This window comes from Colletotrichum spaethianum (genome assembly GCF_022836535.1).
Source record: "Colletotrichum spaethianum MAFF 239500 DNA, contig03, whole genome shotgun sequence".
Lineage (NCBI taxonomy): Eukaryota > Fungi > Ascomycota > Sordariomycetes > Glomerellales > Glomerellaceae > Colletotrichum > Colletotrichum spaethianum.
This window is the reverse complement of record NW_026054773.1, coordinates 834228-853209: the sequence shown is the minus strand read 5'-3', so window position 1 is coordinate 853209 and position 18982 is coordinate 834228. Positions and strand designations below refer to the sequence as shown.

At 53.8% G+C, this 18982-nt stretch overlaps 3 protein-coding genes across 3 annotated transcripts; 2 read left to right on the top strand and 1 right to left on the bottom strand.

Moving 5' to 3' along the window:
- Positions 1-116: 116 nt before the first annotated feature.
- ColSpa_01723 (cellulose synthase 1) lies at positions 117-2801 on the bottom strand (the record flags this gene model as incomplete). Its single annotated transcript, XM_049267935.1, has 3 exons — positions 117-1370; positions 1487-2191; positions 2253-2801. 3 exons carry the CDS (start codon positions 2799-2801, stop codon positions 117-119), a joined length of 2508 nt encoding a protein of 835 aa, XP_049123892.1.
- A 2915-nt stretch (positions 2802-5716) lies between these two features.
- Positions 5717-7376, top strand: ColSpa_01722 (endoglucanase A; the record flags this gene model as incomplete). The annotated part of the gene is made up of 4 exons (XM_049267934.1): positions 5717-5954; positions 6376-6431; positions 6604-7049; positions 7127-7376. 4 exons carry the CDS (start codon positions 5717-5719, stop codon positions 7374-7376), a joined length of 990 nt encoding a protein of 329 aa, XP_049123891.1.
- A 10070-nt stretch (positions 7377-17446) lies between these two features.
- ColSpa_01721 (uncharacterized protein) lies at positions 17447-18547 on the top strand (the record flags this gene model as incomplete). The annotated part of the gene is made up of 1 exon (XM_049267933.1): positions 17447-18547. One exon carries the CDS (start codon positions 17447-17449, stop codon positions 18545-18547), a length of 1101 nt encoding a protein of 366 aa, XP_049123890.1.
- Between the last annotated feature and the right edge of the window lie 435 nt (positions 18548-18982).

The following is an 18982-nucleotide window of genomic DNA, read 5'->3' as shown; positions in this document are numbered from 1 at the left end:
GAATGCGCGCGCATTGTTGTGTGCGTGTATGTCTCAAGCGCTTCCGTAGGCGCAGCCTGTCTGCGGCTAGTATGCAAGAAGAAGAGGATGTGCCATGGCTTGAGTAGGCAAGCAATCTAGTAGATGAAGGTGAGGACGAAGACGAGGATGGTGTAGCTCGTCGTAACAGTCAACTCGGTCTCGAACCACGCGGCCTGACCGCCGAAGGCGATCTTCTTGCTCTGCTTTGTTGGGTGCGCGACGAAAGTCTTGGGGTCACGGTCGAGGAGCTGCTCACGTTCCGGCATGTTGGGCGGGTCGATGGCGTAGGCGATGGGTGTCCACAGAGAGCTGCAGATGAAGATGAACGTCAGGGGCGGCCAGAAGGCGTGCGTGATGAGGCACATCAGGGTATCGCGAAGGTCATCGTTGACGTAGAAGCAGCGGTAAGAGGTGAGAACGACACCAACAAGGGTCAGGTAGACGAAAGCAAGGTGGAAGATGGCCATGTAGTTGATCAGTACACCCCAGAGGCGGCGGAACATGCCCTTGCGAGTCTTGGGGTCGCGCTCGTTGAGAGCGGAGCCGAGGGAGCCGGTGGGCTTGAAGGCCTGCGTTTGGCCGCCGAGCCATGTCGGAAGGATGAAAGACCGGATGATACAGAGCGCGATGTACGGGGACATCCACAACTGGTAGCGGGAGCCACGCTGACCGGTGTGGTAGCCCGCGGGAATGAACAGGGCAAACTCGCACAGTCGGTTGGTGATGGTGGCGGCGAAACAGGCGCGGATCAGCCAGCGGAGTTGCTCGTAGTTGGCGTACGCGACCAGGGGCTTGCCCATGACCAAAATGATCGGGATGGCGAACATGGACAGGGTCAGGAGGATGGTGTACAAACTCAGAGTAGCGTAGAGGAAACCAGAGAAGCGCTGGGCCGCAGTCATCTGCTTAACCTTCTCGCCATACAGACAAAAGTTAAGCTTGAACGAGGTGTCGACAGTTCCAATGGCCCAACGAGTACGCTGCTTCAGATGGCCGCCATAGTCCTCAGGAACGGTGCCGAACTGGAGGGGCTCGTGGATATAAGCCGTCTTCCAGCCTTTTCCAAGCATCAGTGTCGAAGTTGCGACATCCTCGGCCAAAGAACCCAGGGGGAAGTTGCCAATCTCGTCAAGAGCCTCGCGGCGGACGCAATAACCGGAACCAGTGCACCAGGCGACGCCAAGGGCATCCTTGATAGGCTCGATGACGTGAACGAAGAAATCGAGGGACTGGGCCAGGGGATCGGACGGAGGAGTGTTATAGAACAATTGCGGGGGGCAGGCAAGGGCCACCTTGGGGTCAATGAGCATGTGAGGCAGGATGGCACGGAGCCAGTCGCGCTCGGGAATCTGCAGGTTCGAGGTTAGTTAGATGAGCTGAAGGTAAACATTGGGCGAGAAAGTTCAAGAACGAATGCTCGCGAATTTGCAGGTGAGGGCAATGCCGAGAAAGAGTTTCAACGTACCATGTCAGCATCGAGAGCAGCCATGAATTGACCAGCACCGCCGGGCATCGTGTGGACGAAGTCGAGGGCGTGGTTGAGGTTACCGGCCTTGAAGTGGTGAGGAACACCGGGATACTTCGGGCGGGCGAGGTAGTGAACGTTGGGGTAGGTCATCGCCAAGGCCGCGATTCCAGCCTCGAGGCCGGCCGACTTGCCGTCGTCACAAATGATGACGCGGAACCGGTCGCGGGGGTAGTCGACATCGCAGGCAGCGCGGGCCGTGTCAAGAACGAGGTCGTCCTCTTCGCCGCAGCAGGTGAGCAGCACGTCGACGGTCGGGACCTCGTCGCCCATGAGCCTCAACTTGGGGCGCTGGCGCTTTTTCATGGACCACATGGTCCAGATGTTGTGCATGATGGAGGGAATAGCCACCGCGACCTCGACGGCGATAAAAACCCAGGCTTGAGCGTAGATCTCATTGGCGAGTTGCTGCGCAGAAATGACGCAGTAAATGCGCAGACCGAGGTAGACAAGGTACATCCCCGTGGCGAGGACGGTGAAGATGGGCACCATGCGGAAAACGTGGCGCTTCCAGCCCTTCCAGATGTCCGAATCATCGCGCTTGTGAAGCCTCGCGATCTGGTCGCTTCCCTCAACCCATTCCTTAGTGAGAACAGGCGAAGCCTGCCCCGGCAGCAAGTTTTGCAGGCTCTGGTGACTCTGGTTCTGCTCACAGTGTCAGTGGTCTGGAAAGGGAGACGGTGGTGTTCGTTTGGTATATTCTTACCATGGGACTGTTGGGCGTGGAATCACTCGACCACGGATGCCTCGGAGGAGGCAGGTGTTCGTTGTCGAACGGCGTCTGCATACCGCTCTTCAGCGTCGGCGTGGCCGCTCTCGAGTCGACAGGAGTGTCCATCCCTGAGATCGAGGGACCGATTGATGGCGCACCAGCAATGCCTATCGAGTGACGGTTCGCCCACCCAGGAGGGCCGTAATCGTCCCCGGAGACAGCGTGGGACTGCGGGTATTGTTGTTGCTGATACGGCTGTTGAAACTGGTCCTGCTGCTGGTAAGGCGAAGGAGCGTTGTTCGTGAGGGCACGTCCGTACGCTTCCTGGCCGGCCTGGTTAGGATCGTGCTCGTACGAGCCGCCGTATGGGTTTTGAGAGTACTCTTGGTATTGCTCCTGGTGCTGGTTCTGCTGCTGGCCGTTTTGGTAGGGTGGCTGATATTGATGTTGATGAGGATGATGATGGCCTTGAAGAACGTCGATTTCCACCATTTCGCCCTCAGGGTAATCCTGGCCCTGCTGTCCTCCGTGTCCCCTCATCATTGTTGCGGTGTTGCCCAACCGACGGTTGGAATGAACGAGTGAATAGCGTGTCTAGGGCGGAGCAGCTATGTGTGTGTGTGTGTGCGGACGCCGAGTGCGTGTAAGAGGTTCGCCGCACGTAAAACAGCAACGATAGGTGGTGACCGCGCGTCTCGGTCTCCCTTCTGTTCTCTCTCCCGCCAGGTTCAGTTCAAGACTGAAGGATTGTTGTAAAACGAATGTGGGTTGGTGTGGTGTAAAGGGGAGAAATAATTAAAAGCGAAGTGGAAAAAACAAGAAGTAGTCGACCCGCTTAGTACATGCAGCAGTTGCACAAGAGCATTGGCCCAGATGTCATTGAGCAGCAGAGAAGCTTGCACAAGTGCACCAACACAGACACTTTGCAGGAGGGCCTAGACTGACTTGACAGGCAGGAGGAGTATGATGCCAATCTGGTCTGGGGAGGAAGGGGAGTGTACAAGAAAAGGGACGAATCGACAACAGCCGAGCAGCTGCTTTTCTCTTGTGTTCTTAGGGGCGATTTGACGGGAAGGGGGCGGCAAGCAGGCAGTCTGGGGGATAGGGCCATTTGGCAAGCAAGACATTTGACTAGGACCTGGCTTGGGGACCCGCGAACGCACTTCAAGGACATGACTTAACGGGAACCCACTCGGACTCCGCTAAGCCTCACTGCCATGATTACGATCCGACGAGGGCCTGACGTGATTAAAATTGGTAGGTCCAGGTTGATGGAACCCACATCATCGCCCGACCCAGTCTGGGCGCGAGGATGTGTTGTATCTATCGATGGTTTCGCCCCAGTTCATACACATTTCGAGCCAGGCTGTGGTCTGTGCCCCCTTTTGGACGTGAGTGGCTTTTCCTGCCTGGAGCCTGTCCTAGCTGGTGTTGCCGTTCAATGCCTGCTCTTACGATTGCGAGTCGGCGTCAATCTTGATGTCTTCCCCGGCTGTCGGTTGAAGGGATACACGTCCTGTGATTGGGAGAAGGAAACTGATGAGAGGTTGACTGGCCAAGCTGGACTCGACGTCGACATGGAGGGAGAACGCCAAGCGCTTGCTCCAACAGACCACCACGACCGAAGGGAGGGGTGTGTGGTTAGTAACGGGGAGGGCGTGAGCTGCTCGCGGACACCGGGGAACAGTTAGCCTGTCTTGCCTAACAAGCCATCAAGCCCAGCCAAAGCCCCGACGTCTGGTTGGATCGCCCACCGCTGCGCCGTTGGTTTGTTGTTTTTTTCTCTGTCAGTCCACAGGCCAGGCATGTTTTATTTTGGATCTTCGGGGCACGTTCTCCCTCTTGCCTGCTGGGAAGTTCCCACTAAAAGGATTGGGTGTTTCGGCGAGAAAGGATGGACTCAACACCAGGGGCCAGGAGATTCTCCACACGGAAGACATTAAGGGGATAGTGTCGAAGCAGAAGGACGGAAAACAGAGGAAGAAAGAAAGAAGCTGTCATGAAGGGCGACTCAACCAAGTTCTTTGGCCTTCCACCACTTCTGTGCCGGTCTCTGACCCTCTGCAGCAGACACAAAGGGGCCAACGACGGGCACCTCAACGCTTGCTGCGGTGCCTCCCCCATTGACGCCTTCGCCCGCCTCTGCTGTGCTTTTGCTAGTTTCTTTTCCTGCTGAGGGGCCGAGCCCACTGTTCGGATGACAGTTCTCTCCAATGAGGCTCGCCCCAGTGCTCCCATGAATGCCCGGGGGCATCCCGGAAGCGTCGGCCAAGGCCGTGGAGGGCAGTTCAGGCCCTATCCGCTTCCAGGGCCGTTATCTTCAAAAATCCCTGCTTTTTTCTCGTGTTCTAGAAATGCGGGTACCATTGGATGCATGGGTGTGATCCAGTGACGCCGGCACATTGAGTGCGCTAAGCCAGGGGCCGGTCCGATTTAGAAGCAGGACCTGCAATTGTCGATTTTCTGATCTGAGATGTCCGACCTGGCTGTCCGGATGGCAGGCTTGAGCCTTGGGCTTTTCGGGGGGAAGATGGACGATGGATGGATGGATCAGCGCAAGTCTGAGTCGTAGGGTTCACTGGGGGGAGTTCCAAGAGGCAAAAGCCGACTCCCAACAGGTGCAGCGGCTAGACGCGAGCACAAGTGCCCCCAGACTCCGATCCTTTCGTTTCGTTTTTCCCATCGCGTTCCGCCCGGGTTGTTTGGGATCCAGTGTTGGAGAAATTGGACTGGAGGGGAATCAGTGCGAGGAGGAAAAAAAAGCACGAGCAAGGAGACTTGAGGTAATTACACTCGCTGCACAAGCGCACAGGGAAAAGTCAAGCCTCTTCCGGGGTGGCGCGCTGCGGCCGCCTGTTGGGAATAGGGGGTTCTTATTCTCTATCTGGACATTCGTTCAGTTGTGCCTCAGTTCTGCATTTGCCTCTTGCTGAATTCTCTCTGACGCCTCCCCCCATCGAAACACTGGCTCCTGCATACACACGTCTTTGGTATCGAACGGACGAACCCCCCTCTCTCGAGTGTCGCGGCGGCCTGACCTAACGGTGTCGGTTGTGAACTTGTTCGGATAGTCCACACACGCCCCCCCCTTTCTTCTCTCTACTCTCCCCTGAGTACCTGCACACAAGTTGGGGCCCGCGTCCGCGTTTCCCCTAACATACCATTTACCCTGCTTGACCTTGAACCTTTCCTTACCTGAGCCTCCCACCCACCTAACCGATACCATTACCTTACCCTCCCATACCTAAATCAGACTCCGACTGCCACCGACACACCACTCTCGCTTCTTTGCATGTGCTGCTACTGCTGCTGCTGCTGCTGTTGCGAATACAAGCCGGATTTCCGCCTGTAGCTTGTCCATCTCTATCGCCTCAACCTTCTTGGGTGAAACGACGACAGGCAGCGCAAAGCGCACCGCAAGGCTCAACTTCACACTCGTTTCTCTCATCCTTTTCACGATGCCTTTCCTCGGCTTCCGCTGGGTCGTCAACTTCGTGTTGCTAGCCGTCCCCATCGGAGTCACCCTCGGCATTCTTATGGGACTCGATGCCGGCCGAAGCGCAAACGGCGAAAAGCCATTGTTCACTGAGCCCGACAACCCTGGGACGATACCAAAGAACAATGGCATCACGGCCATGGTCTCCTGCGCCAAGGCATTTGGTCTTCACCCTCAATCCAAGGGCCAGGAGTACACACGTAAGTCTCGTCCCGCTTTCTCTTGCTCTCGCAATGTCTTTTTCTCTGCTCTTTCCGGTACCTGCCTCTCTCTGTCATGAGATGGCGGCACGGACCGGACACCACGATGCAGTCAAGCCTCTCCCGTCCGGTCCTCTTGCGCGCTGTCATCCGAACTTGTTGATGCGTTTTGCTTGGGAAACCACGGGCTCCCGTCTTTTTGTTTGTGTGTTGCTGGCTCGCGGACCGTGTTGAGCTTCCGACATGAGCCCAAAAAAACTGGGTTGACCTTTTGCTCCCTTGAATTGCGAAACCTGTCTGGGCGGCGCAATCTTTGGGCTGTTTTCGTTGGCTTGCCTATGCTGGGGAAACATAGAATCCAATGCACCACTTGCCCTTCATCATAACAAGACACTCGGCATGCTAACGATTTCTGATGTAGTGAACCCGAACCAGTGGGGTTGGAACGAAGGCGAAGATGGCTTGCTTTGCATGAACGTACGTCAACTCAACCCCTCTATCATCAGTTCCCGATCGCGGGGCTTCGTCTGTCGCCGAGTTCGAGTTCAAGCTCTGGACATAGCTACATGCACCCAGTTCAACTCGAAGCTGGCTTCGCCAGCGACCATACCCGATGCATGAGCAACATCGCAGCTAACCCGTGCCCCAGGTGACCACGTTCAACAACCAGACCTACGCAACCGACTTCAGCGCGCCCGAATTTTACGTCACATGGCGCTACCCCCGCGGTCCGGAGACGCAGCCCGTCCACGCTTTCCCTAACATCAAGGTCGACGGCAGCATCCTTCCGGTTTCCATCTCTACCCTGACGAACGTTAACGTCGATGTCGAATGGTCCTACTCGGTTGGCAACTACACTACTGACGGCGCGGCGGCCACCAATACGGACGAGGCCGAGCTCACTGAGAACGAAACCAACACTAACGTCGCGATCGATATGTTCTTGGATGACGACAAGGACTCTGCGAGTGACAGCACCAAGGCCAAGTACGAAGTGATGGTGTGGTTTGGCACATTTGGCTCAGCGACGCAGCCCATTGGATACCAGAACGGCGCGGGTGCCATTACGACGGAGACGATCAACGGAACGAGCTTGTAAGTGGTGCTACCTCAGTCTATGTCTAATGGGGAACCTGTCGTCGAGCTCTTAGCTGACATCCACCTCTTCAAAGTCAACTCTTCTTTGGCCAAAACAGCCTGGACCAATACGTCTTGACCTGGAAGGCAGTTGCGACGGTCGAGCACTTCGTCGGTGACCTGTCCCCTCTCATCACGAAGCTCCCATCCATGAACCATGCCAACTTCCCCACGACCGCGACCTACCTTGGGTACATGGGTCTTGGCTCCGAAGCGCTCTCGGCCACCAACGTCGTGACGTTCCGCGTGCCGACGCTGACCATGGAAATCAAGGCATCCACGTAACAAAGTGAGAAACAGACCAAGCAATGGTAATGTGTACATTGGATATTGGACTATTTTTCTATTAGCGAGCATTGATATCTATCTAAACCACTAGACTAATGATTTTGGGAGTGGGGAGGGGGAAATCGGGATAATGATGACACCACAACATCACGGTACTCTGTATATACGCATATATCCATTGAACGGGGGTCCTACGGAGTTTCGTTTAGCAACAACATACGGCTACAACAGGTGTCGAAAAATTAAAGCGAAAAACAAAGCAGTCGCTGGCTTTCTTAGATCATGTGAGGCCTGGATGCTTTCCTGTCAGCATTTCGCTTGGCTTCGTCTAGTGTAAAACCCCACCAAAGGCAAATGCGCACACACCGCCCATGCAACCATGGCAAAGGTCCGGAACTCGCGGTCATGAGCCCACTTTGCAGCAGAGCAAGCAATAACGGCCGAGGCTCCTAGTGTGGAGCCTAGTTCTGCCCTCGACAGGGAACCACATTCTCGGCGTGGGAATATGCTGCCTCGGGCTACTCCACTAACATTCCCAGAGTCCGTCAAGAGTTCGGGGCGCTTTGGGGTTTCTGGTGCGATCTCTGGGCGGGGGCACCGAAAATACCTGGCAAAATCCGGGCGGACGCAGGTACAGAAACGCGCAGCGACAGGGCCGCTCGCTAGCTTAGCGAACGTTATATTGACAGGCTTCACTTGCAGGCCTGGCCTTGGTCTGGCCAGGGCTTGGTCTTGGAGATGGTGTGGGAGGGGAACGGGAAGAGGGAGGCCTTTCAGAGGTACACAGGGACACGATGCCCCCACCAAACGACGTCAGAATGCCCAGCCCTCTCAGGGGTGTCGCGCGTAGCCAAGTTTGCCTCGCCCTTTCGGGGGGGGGGGGGGGGGGGGGGGGGGGGGGGGGGGGTGAGTTGCAAGGTTGTAGACAGCCTGTCGTCAGCTTAACAACCCGGGCTGTGCTTGGTTCAGCGCGGCAAGTCACGGCGCAGAAGTCCCAAACGTAACGCAGTCGCCGAAGCACTCGCTCGAAAACATCGAGAAGAGAAAAGTCGATGGTCGAGCATTGCATACTTTCCAAGGTTTCTCGTATTGCTGTGCTCAAGTGGAAAGACCCAGTGAATGCCCCAGAAGTTGAGAGCCCCTCTAAACCGAGGCCCTGTGCTCCAATCAAATATGCAACTTGAGTCAAGTTCGTCACTCGTGTTCAAGGTGCAACTAGACATTGTCTCGGCCAATCGGCTGCTCGAATTCCAGATACCCCGTCCCTTCAGCAGTGGTGTGCTCGCGGATCTGCGTGCTTCTGTAAAACGAGTGTGGCTGTTCAGTTGCCCTCCGACGAACAGTAATACGATCGAAACCGTCGCCTTCGAGTCATTCTACATTCCAGCTCGTTCCAATTCCCTTGTTCTTAGCTGCGCTACCTATCGGCCGTTGGAACCAATCAGGTGATGGTACCGCACAGTCCGCCGCGAACCTATTGCTCCACAAGCTCCACGTTCCCTAGTTGGTATGAAGCGAGCCGGCAAGGGCGGCGGCGACGGCGAGAAGAAAGACCGAGAGCACTTCATCGTGGTCTGGTGTTCTTGGTGTCGGCGACTCCCTGTGATCATCAGGCCACTCTTGGTCACGCGTAGCAATGCAATCGATGAAATGTTTGTCATGAGAAAGGAGGAGTGGGACTTTCTCATACTGTAGGTTGCAGGTAATTAGAGTTTGTTGAGTAGGTTCGCAACTGTAGCGTGAATACTGAAAGTTGTTGGCGTGAGAGTGAATGAAAGACAAAAACAGCGTCACGACGTCAATATTAAGTTGAGCCATAATCACAGCGTTTTACTTGGCGCAGTTGACTTGTTATTAATCTCAAGTTGACCACTGATTTGTGATTATCCATCCGGATAAATGGTTTATTGATAGAGTTGATGGTTCATGTGTTTCTAGAACACTGGTTACTTTTTATCATGTTATGGTTTAGTACCTCTACTTATGTCTTCGATAAGTATTGTTGGTCATTGTTTGTCTATTTGATCACGTATACGTATGCTAGATAATCTGGGAACTCTATGGAGGTTCTGGTCACGTTGTTAGACCTCCCTGGGCCTGAGCCGAGACGACATTACAACGGATTCAAGTAATCTTCCGCTATCCCTACTAGTATAGCCTACAAAGAAGCCCAGTCTGTTTATTTAGGCATCACTATAAGACATGGCTGATTTAATGGTCATCGAGAAGGTACAGGACGGCTACTATGGCCACTACTGTCTGAAGCACACGAACATGGATGATTGAGTTGGGGGTCCATCATCAACTTAGATCTGTGCCTTGTTTGACTCAAACTCCGTTGGAAATCTTGATGTCCAAATTTGTGGATTGCCCCCAGTGTTTCCGAGTCTTTTTGTTTCTTTTTTTGAACTTGACTAGTTAACACGACGCGGCAATATTACTGTCCTTTTCTCCAGAGAACAAACATGTAGACAAAACCTTGCGTCTCCTTGTTGTAAAAGACTTCAAGTTCTGCATGAACAACATGGTGAGAGAATAGGCACAAGGGATCAGGAACCCCCATGAGGAAAACTGATTACTTTCCTCAGTGACTTTGGTCCACGGACTTTGTGCTTTTAGAACATAGAGGGACCTGCATGAGCAATTATGGAGCAATCAAGAGATTGTCTTTGTTGAATTTACTCACACCATATCTTCTTTGTATTCTCTGCACGAACATAAAGCCCTTCAAAAAACTTTTCAGTATTGCGCGCCATTCCCAAGTTCCTGGGACAAAGGATTGTTGTTCGACGACAGAAATGTCCGTTTTGTCGACACCTCCTGTTTTCTACGCAAATGGCATAGAGCACCGTTGGCTCATAATTAGACAATCACACAGATTATATATAAGTAGGGTTGACGAGTTCTCATTATGATTTCTAGAACTACTGCCCTATCTCTGCCAGCTTTCAGCGAACTAATCTCAGCCTAGACATTGCAGATTTCGATCTGAAGACAGTCACACCATAAAACCATTGAGTGTATTTCCTTGAAATTGCATTAACCCTGTACTTCCTACTATACCAAAGACGACCTGCAGGCTAGGTGTAACGATCACTCGTTCAAGTATACCCTTGGTGAGATACGCGATCATAATGCCAGAGGCTAGGCATCCACGATACAAGGCACACTCTGCCCGAATCAATAATCTGCAGCAGCAAGTTGCTTTGGGGCCTAACGCGCAACCTGCACTTCCCAATCAGGGCCCCAACGCTCCAGCCCACCCAGGAGCAGCTGGGGGCGGATCGCAGGCTGTGGCTCCAATCATCCAAAATGTTTCGTTTCTACATGTACCGAGAGAAGTTCGACTGATGATCTACGAAAACTGTGATCCAGAGCTCATTCCTTGCCGCGAGTGGCTTCACGTCCGACTTGGCTCTCTTCAGAAACCAGGTGAAAGACACTGATGGATTTGCGACATGTGCGGTAAAAAAGTCAGGGATTGCTATTGTCTGCGTCCGGTTTTATACAAGATTCACCCCTCGTTACTAAACGAGGTACACGATTTTGTCCTTCGTGAAAATTGCTTCCACTTCGAGCCAGCTGCGTGGTTTGACCTGCAATGGCTCCATGACCCAGGCAGACGTCGTTCAATGCGAGCACCGGCTGAGCTGCAAGCGCTGTGGACTGACTTCATGGCAGGCCTACAGAGAGTCGGGGTCAGCATACAATGGAATCCTGCGTATTTTACTGCGGTCCTCAAAGCTTTGTACCAAAGCGCACCTATGCTGAAAGAATTGACCATTTTCTTGCCCAGAGGAGAGAGGACCAGGGCAAATTGGAATGCATGAATTGAATTCCGCAGAGGTATCTCCAGACTCCGTGGTAACGAGGTAATCATAATCGTGGGCAAATATAGAAGGGATCAGTACGGCATTACAACGACGGCTCGGCTGACCGGCTGCCGAGTTGAGCGGCTGTGCTATCGCTGTGGCGAGCCGATGCTGTTAGACGGAGGCCCCTGTAACACTCACTGGCAACAGAACATAAGCATCAATCCCTCGAGGAACATAAAAGACAGGGAGCTGAGTGATGGAAATATGGCTTGGGAGGGAGAACTTGCGATGTTGGGCTGCTATTTGAAAAATTACAAAGGATATAACCAAAGTAGGTATAGTTATAACTTGAGAAATGGCGACAAAACAGAGAAACCAGGTTCTTCACAAGGGTCAGACTCAGCACATCTTGTTGTCCAAGGAAACCGGAAATTCCCCAGTCCTGGGTAAGGTATGCATTTAGCGGAAAGAACAAGAGTGTATTGAATACAATTCGGTTCAATCAGCTTATCAATTTTCACAAACATTGTCGATACTAGACTGCCGCTTTTCTGTTGAGACAGGACCAGGTGTTATGCTCTAAGAGCATGCCAAGAATTAATTATTGTTGTATACTTGTCTGTATACAATGCTGTGATGAACAAACTTCTTCCAAGGTAAATCATAGGCTCGTTTAAGTAGATAATATAGAGCAGCTTCAGATATCAAAACAACCGAATGTTTTCACCGTTTCCCTTTGCATCCATATATCTTAAGATACAAATGAAGAATAACAAGGCTGGAAACACTCAATCCACCCCTATTGACTACTTTCTTGTCCCTCATCTGCTCGATTCTGATCTAAAGCATCTTGGCGCAAGAGAAAGAAGGCTTAAGACACTTGAACGTCGCATACCGGTCTGGCAGATGCACATCTTTCTCCTCCTGGTGAACCAGAACTTTTGTCTTGTCACGTCTCTCAATACGGCAAAATCTTCATCAACACTATTCGCTTCGCCTCACCTCAAGATATGTTGTTACCACGTGTCGCAACCTTGTCTCAACACCTTCCGAGGATATTCAATTAACCAACGAAAAAGTGATTACAGCTTCTATGTCCGTGAGCAAGGGAAAGCATAAAGTCTTACCCATACGATCGTCTTTGACCCTCTTCGTGAGACGCGAATCCATATCTGAATCCATATCTACCAATGCCCTGGAAACCTATACTCGGAACCTCATTTCGTAAAGCTCTCTGATGTCCACAAAATCCATCGGGTCTGTCGTCTGCAAGACTACGAGCGCCAGCTGTTACTGGAAAAGCCCATCGTAGCTCTTGGTTCAAAGCCACAACAAAAACCAACGAAGCGACTTTGTCCATTCCAAGATCATAGTTCTTCAGGGGAATTCTGCCTGGTTTGGTTTCGTCATGGTCAAGGTCGGAGGCAGTCGTAGGAACGTTCACGTAGAATCAAGCTTGCTTTGGATATGGTGGTAGTCCTTGTCTTGTGTCAGTCACATGAGTATTTGCCTCGGCGAATCTAACATGATACGAATCACTACCATCGTTTTTGTGTGCAAAACGCCATGTCTGAGCTGGGAGAGCTCATCCGTTAGCAGGCTGTCCGAGCAGATCTATCGGAGCTCTCCAGAGATTCACAACTTCATCAGCTCCTCAGCAAGAGCTGGACAAGTACACGAATTTGCAAGAAGCCAATGCCGAGGGTTGCTGTCCTCCCTGAATCAGGGGCGAGACGACTAAGGATATTAACGTTCGCTGTCAGACTAGTAATACGTTTGCGTGATGCCATTCGAAGAGGCGGAGAGTCATAGGCATTCAAAACATTGGACCAGATGCTTGTGACTTACCCACGATTGGTTACAACACACAGGGTCTTGCCTCCGGCGAGACGTGGCTCATGCACTGAGGACGAAAAATCCAGATCTGACGCCTCGATTTGCACAGCACAAGGTTGGTTGATGGACGAAGCGAGACAAGGATATAATTACCAGTGGGCGAACATAGTATATGATACCCAGTACTTGATGGGTAGGAGGCTGAGGGCCGTACGTCCAAGCGTGAACAACATAATCATACATGCGAAGAATTGACATGTTTTTTTAACGAGACTGCGAGTGACTATGTTGCATCAATGAGAATCAATGACGTGACCTCTGGGACAAAACATGGTATACTATGCGGTATCAGATGTCAGCAGAAACATCGGGAACCCTTACCGTCCGATGGTTAAAATCTCGAGAGTCCCACACAAGAGACATCAAAAACACTAGAGTAATATAGAGAAGAAAAGAGTCGTATGCAAGTGGCGGGCAGCTGGAAAACAACAGTAAATGGTTGCGCAAGTTACGTAACAACGCGCCGCTTTCTGGCGACCGGTTATGCCGTCATAATCAATACTGAATCGCTAGACTTGATAACTCATTTTCTCCTCTTGGCTTCTGGGATCCAGCACCGGCCGTATCGGTAGAAAACACTGTGGCACCAACCAGCAGCAGGTTGGTCTTTATATGACACTGGCGTGTGGTGCAATCGCTGTCGTCAGCTGCTGACTTGCAGATTGGTCATCTTGTCATTTCCCTCACGAATCGCTTAATGCGGTAGATGGGTCGTGACCGCCCAGCAAAGCAGAACCAGAATGACAGGGCCGGATTGGCGTGAGCGCTGCGCATGATGGTCCAGGTGGGCAGAGAACCCACCGTTTCTCCAGAGATCGGATGAAAACCAGACCGAAATGCAAGTGGACGGCAGCGTAATGCGCCGGCCACTGCTCGCCTTAGTAGCACGTAATACCCGTTGTGCGGGAGAATGGCTCAGCGGTCTTCGGACGGATGGGCCTACGGGCGGAGAGTGGCTGTGGTCTGTGCCGTGCCGGTAGGCCTGATCTACAGTACAGCAGAAGGGCAGGAAAGCTAGAGAGGCCTGCCATCCTGACTTCAGATGGAAAGTCACCGAGTCCAGTCGATGGCGGGAGTTAGGCGAGGCCTGCGCCGGGGAGGCTTGGGGAGATCATGTTATGCAAAGGAGATTGAGAACGAAGCGGAATGAAAGGCCTTGACTCGATGGAAGGTTGAGGCGAGCGATCCCCCTTATGAACCTCGTCCTCGTGTCCGCCGAGGTGCAACTCGCTTCCACGCTCAGGGGAGCCCCGAGTTCTGGCCCCTTTTCGGACCAAGAGGCAACGAGATCATTGCCTTTTCGGTGCTGCGTACCGCGAAGAAGCGTGCTGCAGTCGTCAAACCATCACAAAGCATCGCCATACAAGATTGACACGTAACATATGTCTTTTCGTCACAGGAATGAACTACTTTCCGACACGCGGCGTCGACACACAGCTTCAACACCGCGCCCCTGCCAAGGCGGCATGCCTCTATTCCAAGATGACATGAGTTGCACCAGCGCCTACTGAAGGGTCTCGAGAGAAGCATAAAGCAGACAAGATCGGTGAGAGGAAGCACAGATCAAACATGGGCTCTTGGCGGTGAAGCTGAAATGAGCCTTTCGCCTCGCCTCGCTTCGGACTGACGGGCCCAGACCCCGACGGACGGCAACTCAAGATGCTGGAGCTGAGCGAGGCCTGGACAACAGGGACGCAAGGGCAGAGAAGTCGACCAGCCGCTTGGCTCCTGTGTCTGAGAAGCGCGGCACGAATTGCTGGGGCCAATGGACTTGCAAGCCCGAAGAGGAATATTGCTGTGGTGTTTGGTTGCATCGAGACCCATTAAGTTTTGGACCTGTCTCAGGACCCCTGGTGAGGCTGTTTGATCGATGCGATCGGATCTGGGGGGTTGGCTGGACAGACGGCCAACGTTGGCACAGACCCCTGCGAGATCGCAACTCGTGGCTGGACGTAGCGGCTGTCTGTTGACCTGCTGTTCTTGGTAAACTACCCAAAGCAAGGCAATTTAGCCAGGACCCGGGTCGTCTTTTGCCGGAGTACAGTGTCACGGCGTGTGCCGCTGAGCCGCCTTTCGCAGCGAGCCGGTTCCGGACCATGGGGCCTCGGGTCAGCGTTGCCATCTACCATGTCACCCCCACCGGCTGATGATCCTTTGCCGCAACTGTCGCTAGGCGCTGGCTGAAAAGCAATGGGGGAGGGGGAGCGAAAACGGGCGAGAGCTGAGCAAGAAGGGCAACTGGTGACGATGCTGGAGCCGAGCGAGACTGACAGCTGCCAGTGAAGCACACAATCCAGTCCATCCGGATCAGCGACAGGGAGAGTCGCGTTATGGACAAGCAACCGTCTTAATGCTGAGCAGCAGCACAGTCGTTGGCGTCAGAGTTCGGCAACGCGCAGATCACGTCGACTTGTTTCTCGTTGCACTCAGCTTACCGCTGACATTCAATCATGCCGGCGACGGTTATCAACGAGCGGACATCCAAACAAGCTCTCTGTTAGGCTGCTGGGTCGCCTGGGGAAGTTGAATACCGGAGCCCCGGGCTCAGTTAATTTATCGGACCTGTCGACCGGGGGGGAAGCCAAACTGCCACCCACAATACAAGCACTGGCGATAAATTGCATTTTGATTAACCCTCCACCATCCAAGATGTGCCTGGCGCTAAGCTTGTCAGCCTCCCTACTCCTACCCATGGTTCTTCAAGAGCTTAATGCTACGACTCGTGCAGGACGCTGTGAGTACGGCTTCTCGCTCCGGCACTACGCATACTTTTGACAGGTTTGCTTGCGGATCGATTCTGACTACTTGTTCATCAGATGACACTGGGCCGTAGGCTCAGCCGTCTCGCCACCAGAAAGTTTAAAGCCTAAGCTCTCGTGAGCATAACGATGTCATCGCAACTCGTCTTGGGCGTCACAGAACCTTTGAAACCACCTCATCGTCGTCCTTTTCCCCTCCTACCAGACACAAGCTCCAAACCGTCCAGGCATCGCGTCGCAACCCCCTCGTCGCCCCCCTACTCCTCCCATCGGTCCAAGCTGGGGGGAGGTTTAGACTTAGAGTCAAGCCTGCCGCACATCCTCAAGCCATGTAACGGTAGAGGACACGAGAAAAAAATAGTGGATAAACTTGGTGATTCCGCGTTTTGGAGCATGCTAGGGCAGTTTTAGGGTGCTGGGAATGACCGCGTCTTCGGTCTCCCTCCCCGGCCACCAGCGCCGAGAGAGAGGGCGAGAGGGAAAAAAAACAGACTGCTGCAGGGATGTTGTTACGCTTGACCGGCGGGGCGCGGGAGGGGCGCGCTAATCCTCGAACAGGCGCCTGGCACGTTGCTGCCGCGCAGAGACCCCCTTCTTGTCTCCCCTTTCGCCTCCAGATGGCCATATCCGGCAAGTCGGGTTTCTCTCTTCTTCACTTCACCTCTACTGGTCTTCTCTCTTGGTCATTTGCGAAACTTCAAAAGACCCCCCCGACTGGGTCCCGACTGGGGGGCCGGCTGTGCTTAACCGATTTTGACTCGACTTAAGCGGTCCTACTCGGCTTACCAGTGGCAGCTGGCGCATCGTGAAGCAAAGCAGCGCAGCATAACCTAGGCTGTAAAGCGCCTCCTCCATGCCCCTTCGGCTGGACTCCCGAGCAAAAGAACCCTCGCCGTCCCTGACGCCAATCCTCAGCCCGGCGACATGAGACAAACTTTACGTGTGAGGCGAGTTGGGACGACAGGTTGGGGCACATGCGACGGCATGGGCCACCGTGCCGGCCGTGACGTCCTGGCTGCACCATGCGGTACTCCATCCTAACCATGCAGTATGATCGTCGTTAAGGGATGGTGGCCAGTGCCTCTTCATGGCCCCAGGGACTGACGGCTTTGGTTTCGTCCCATGACGGTGTTTGCTGGATCCGAGCAAGGAGCCAGAGGCCTTGAGCCTCGCTACCATCCGACGACCGACATGGCCAAGCTGTAGAGGGTCGTGAGAAGAGATGGGGGATGCCCGTCACGGAGTGTCATCGTCGCAGGCTGTCTCGGGCTGCCCCTTCTCGCCCATGCTCGAGAGTCTTGGCCTCATGGAAACAACTCGCCGTCGACTCTGTCTCTCGTGTATATAATGGAGTTGGCCCGGCTTGTCATCTCATCTGCTTCCCTCCCTTCCTCATCCAGCAACCAACAAACATCCTTCTCTCCTCTTCAATCTTTCAGTTCTGCGAACTTTTTTTAACGTTCTTGACACTCTTTCTTGTCTCGATCCAACTACCAACCGCTAGCCGGTCATTTACAATCTTTTACATTAACTTATACAACTTCGATTCTTTTCGACACTACTGTCTATTCCCAGAACACCCAGGCCAACCATCAACATGTCTTACACCAAGCTTATCCTCATCTCCGCCATCATGGCCTGTGTCGAAGCCCGCTTCGGCCAGGAGCAGGCTCCCGTGGCCGCCGTCCAGTCTCTCCAGGCTGGCTCCCCCGGTGAAGCCGCCACTCTGGCTGGAGGCGTCCCCGGCGTCCTTCTCGCTGCTGCCGACCCTTGCGCCAAGCTCCAGCTCGCTGACAAGATCGCCGCCCTCGGCACTGGCAACGACGTTCTCGAGGCCGCCAAGGGCGTCGTCGCCGCCGAGCAGAACTTCAACCCCTTCGCCGTTAGCACCCCCTCCATCTGCGGCGACGCCTCTCTCCCCGCCACCGAGGCCCTCCGCGGCATCGTGCCCAAGGTTGACCCGGCCGTCGTCGGCGCTGACACCGAGAACGCCAACTCGGCCACCTCGCTGACCACCCCCTTCGACGCCACCGGCCTCTCCGTCGCCGAGGTCATGCAGGCTCAGGGCTTCTCCAACTTCACCATCAAGGGCCAGGCTGCTGGCGGTGCCACTGGAGGCAATGCCAACACCGGCAGCAACAACAACAACGCCGGCAACAACAACGCCAACACCGGCAACAACAACAACAACAACAACAACAACAACAACGCCGCCGACAACGCCGCCGACAACGCTGCTGACGACTGTGGTGGCGCTGCTACTGGCGGAGCCGCCGACAACGCAAACGCCAACACCGGCAACCAGACCAGCAACGCCGGCAACCAGAACAACAACAACAACCAGAACAACAACCAGAACAACAACAACAACGCCGGGAACAACGCTGACGCCAACGCCGACACCGGCGCCGCTGACTTCGGTACCTGCACTCCCACCATGGACTTCCAGCTCGGCCGTCCAGGCCGCAAGGCGACCGAGGGTACCTTCCTTCCCACCGACCCCGTCGTCGCCAAGGGACAGCAGGACGCCCTGAACCCCAACATCATCACCAACCGCATCTGCGACCAGCTCACCAACGTCTGCAACGCTAACGCCGCTGCCAAGACGCTCTGCAAGGACGCCCAGGCCCAGGTTGCCGCCTCCGGCGACAAGAGCGCTGCTGTCGCCGACACCTTCAACAAGCTCCTCGGTTTCTAAGCCATGGGCGGTTGACAGATAGAGTCTTTAAGGGGGCTTATGAGGGGTTGTTTTTCTTTTGTCTATCTACATTCATACCGGTTTTACACACCGATGAGCATGGCATGTGTACGTTACGGAAAAGGTGACTTCAGGAGCTTTGGTTTCACTTGGCTGGGTTTGGTGTCACTGGACATGATAGCTAGGTGTTCTTGAGTAGGATGTTTGAATCAATTGGTTTGCCTGAACAAATGTTTTTTCTGCCGCTTCGTGATGTGATGTGATGTGACAATTCATCGTTTCTTGTCGAGGGAGAGCCTCTCTTACAAAACCTCCAGCCAAGTGGTCGTTGAGACAAAGAGGCCGACCTCAGGGGTTAACTAGTTTCATCTTAGCTTCAAAAATCGAGGGGTTTGGGCATAACAAGTGAGATGCCCCTATCGCGAGTCCCGCAAT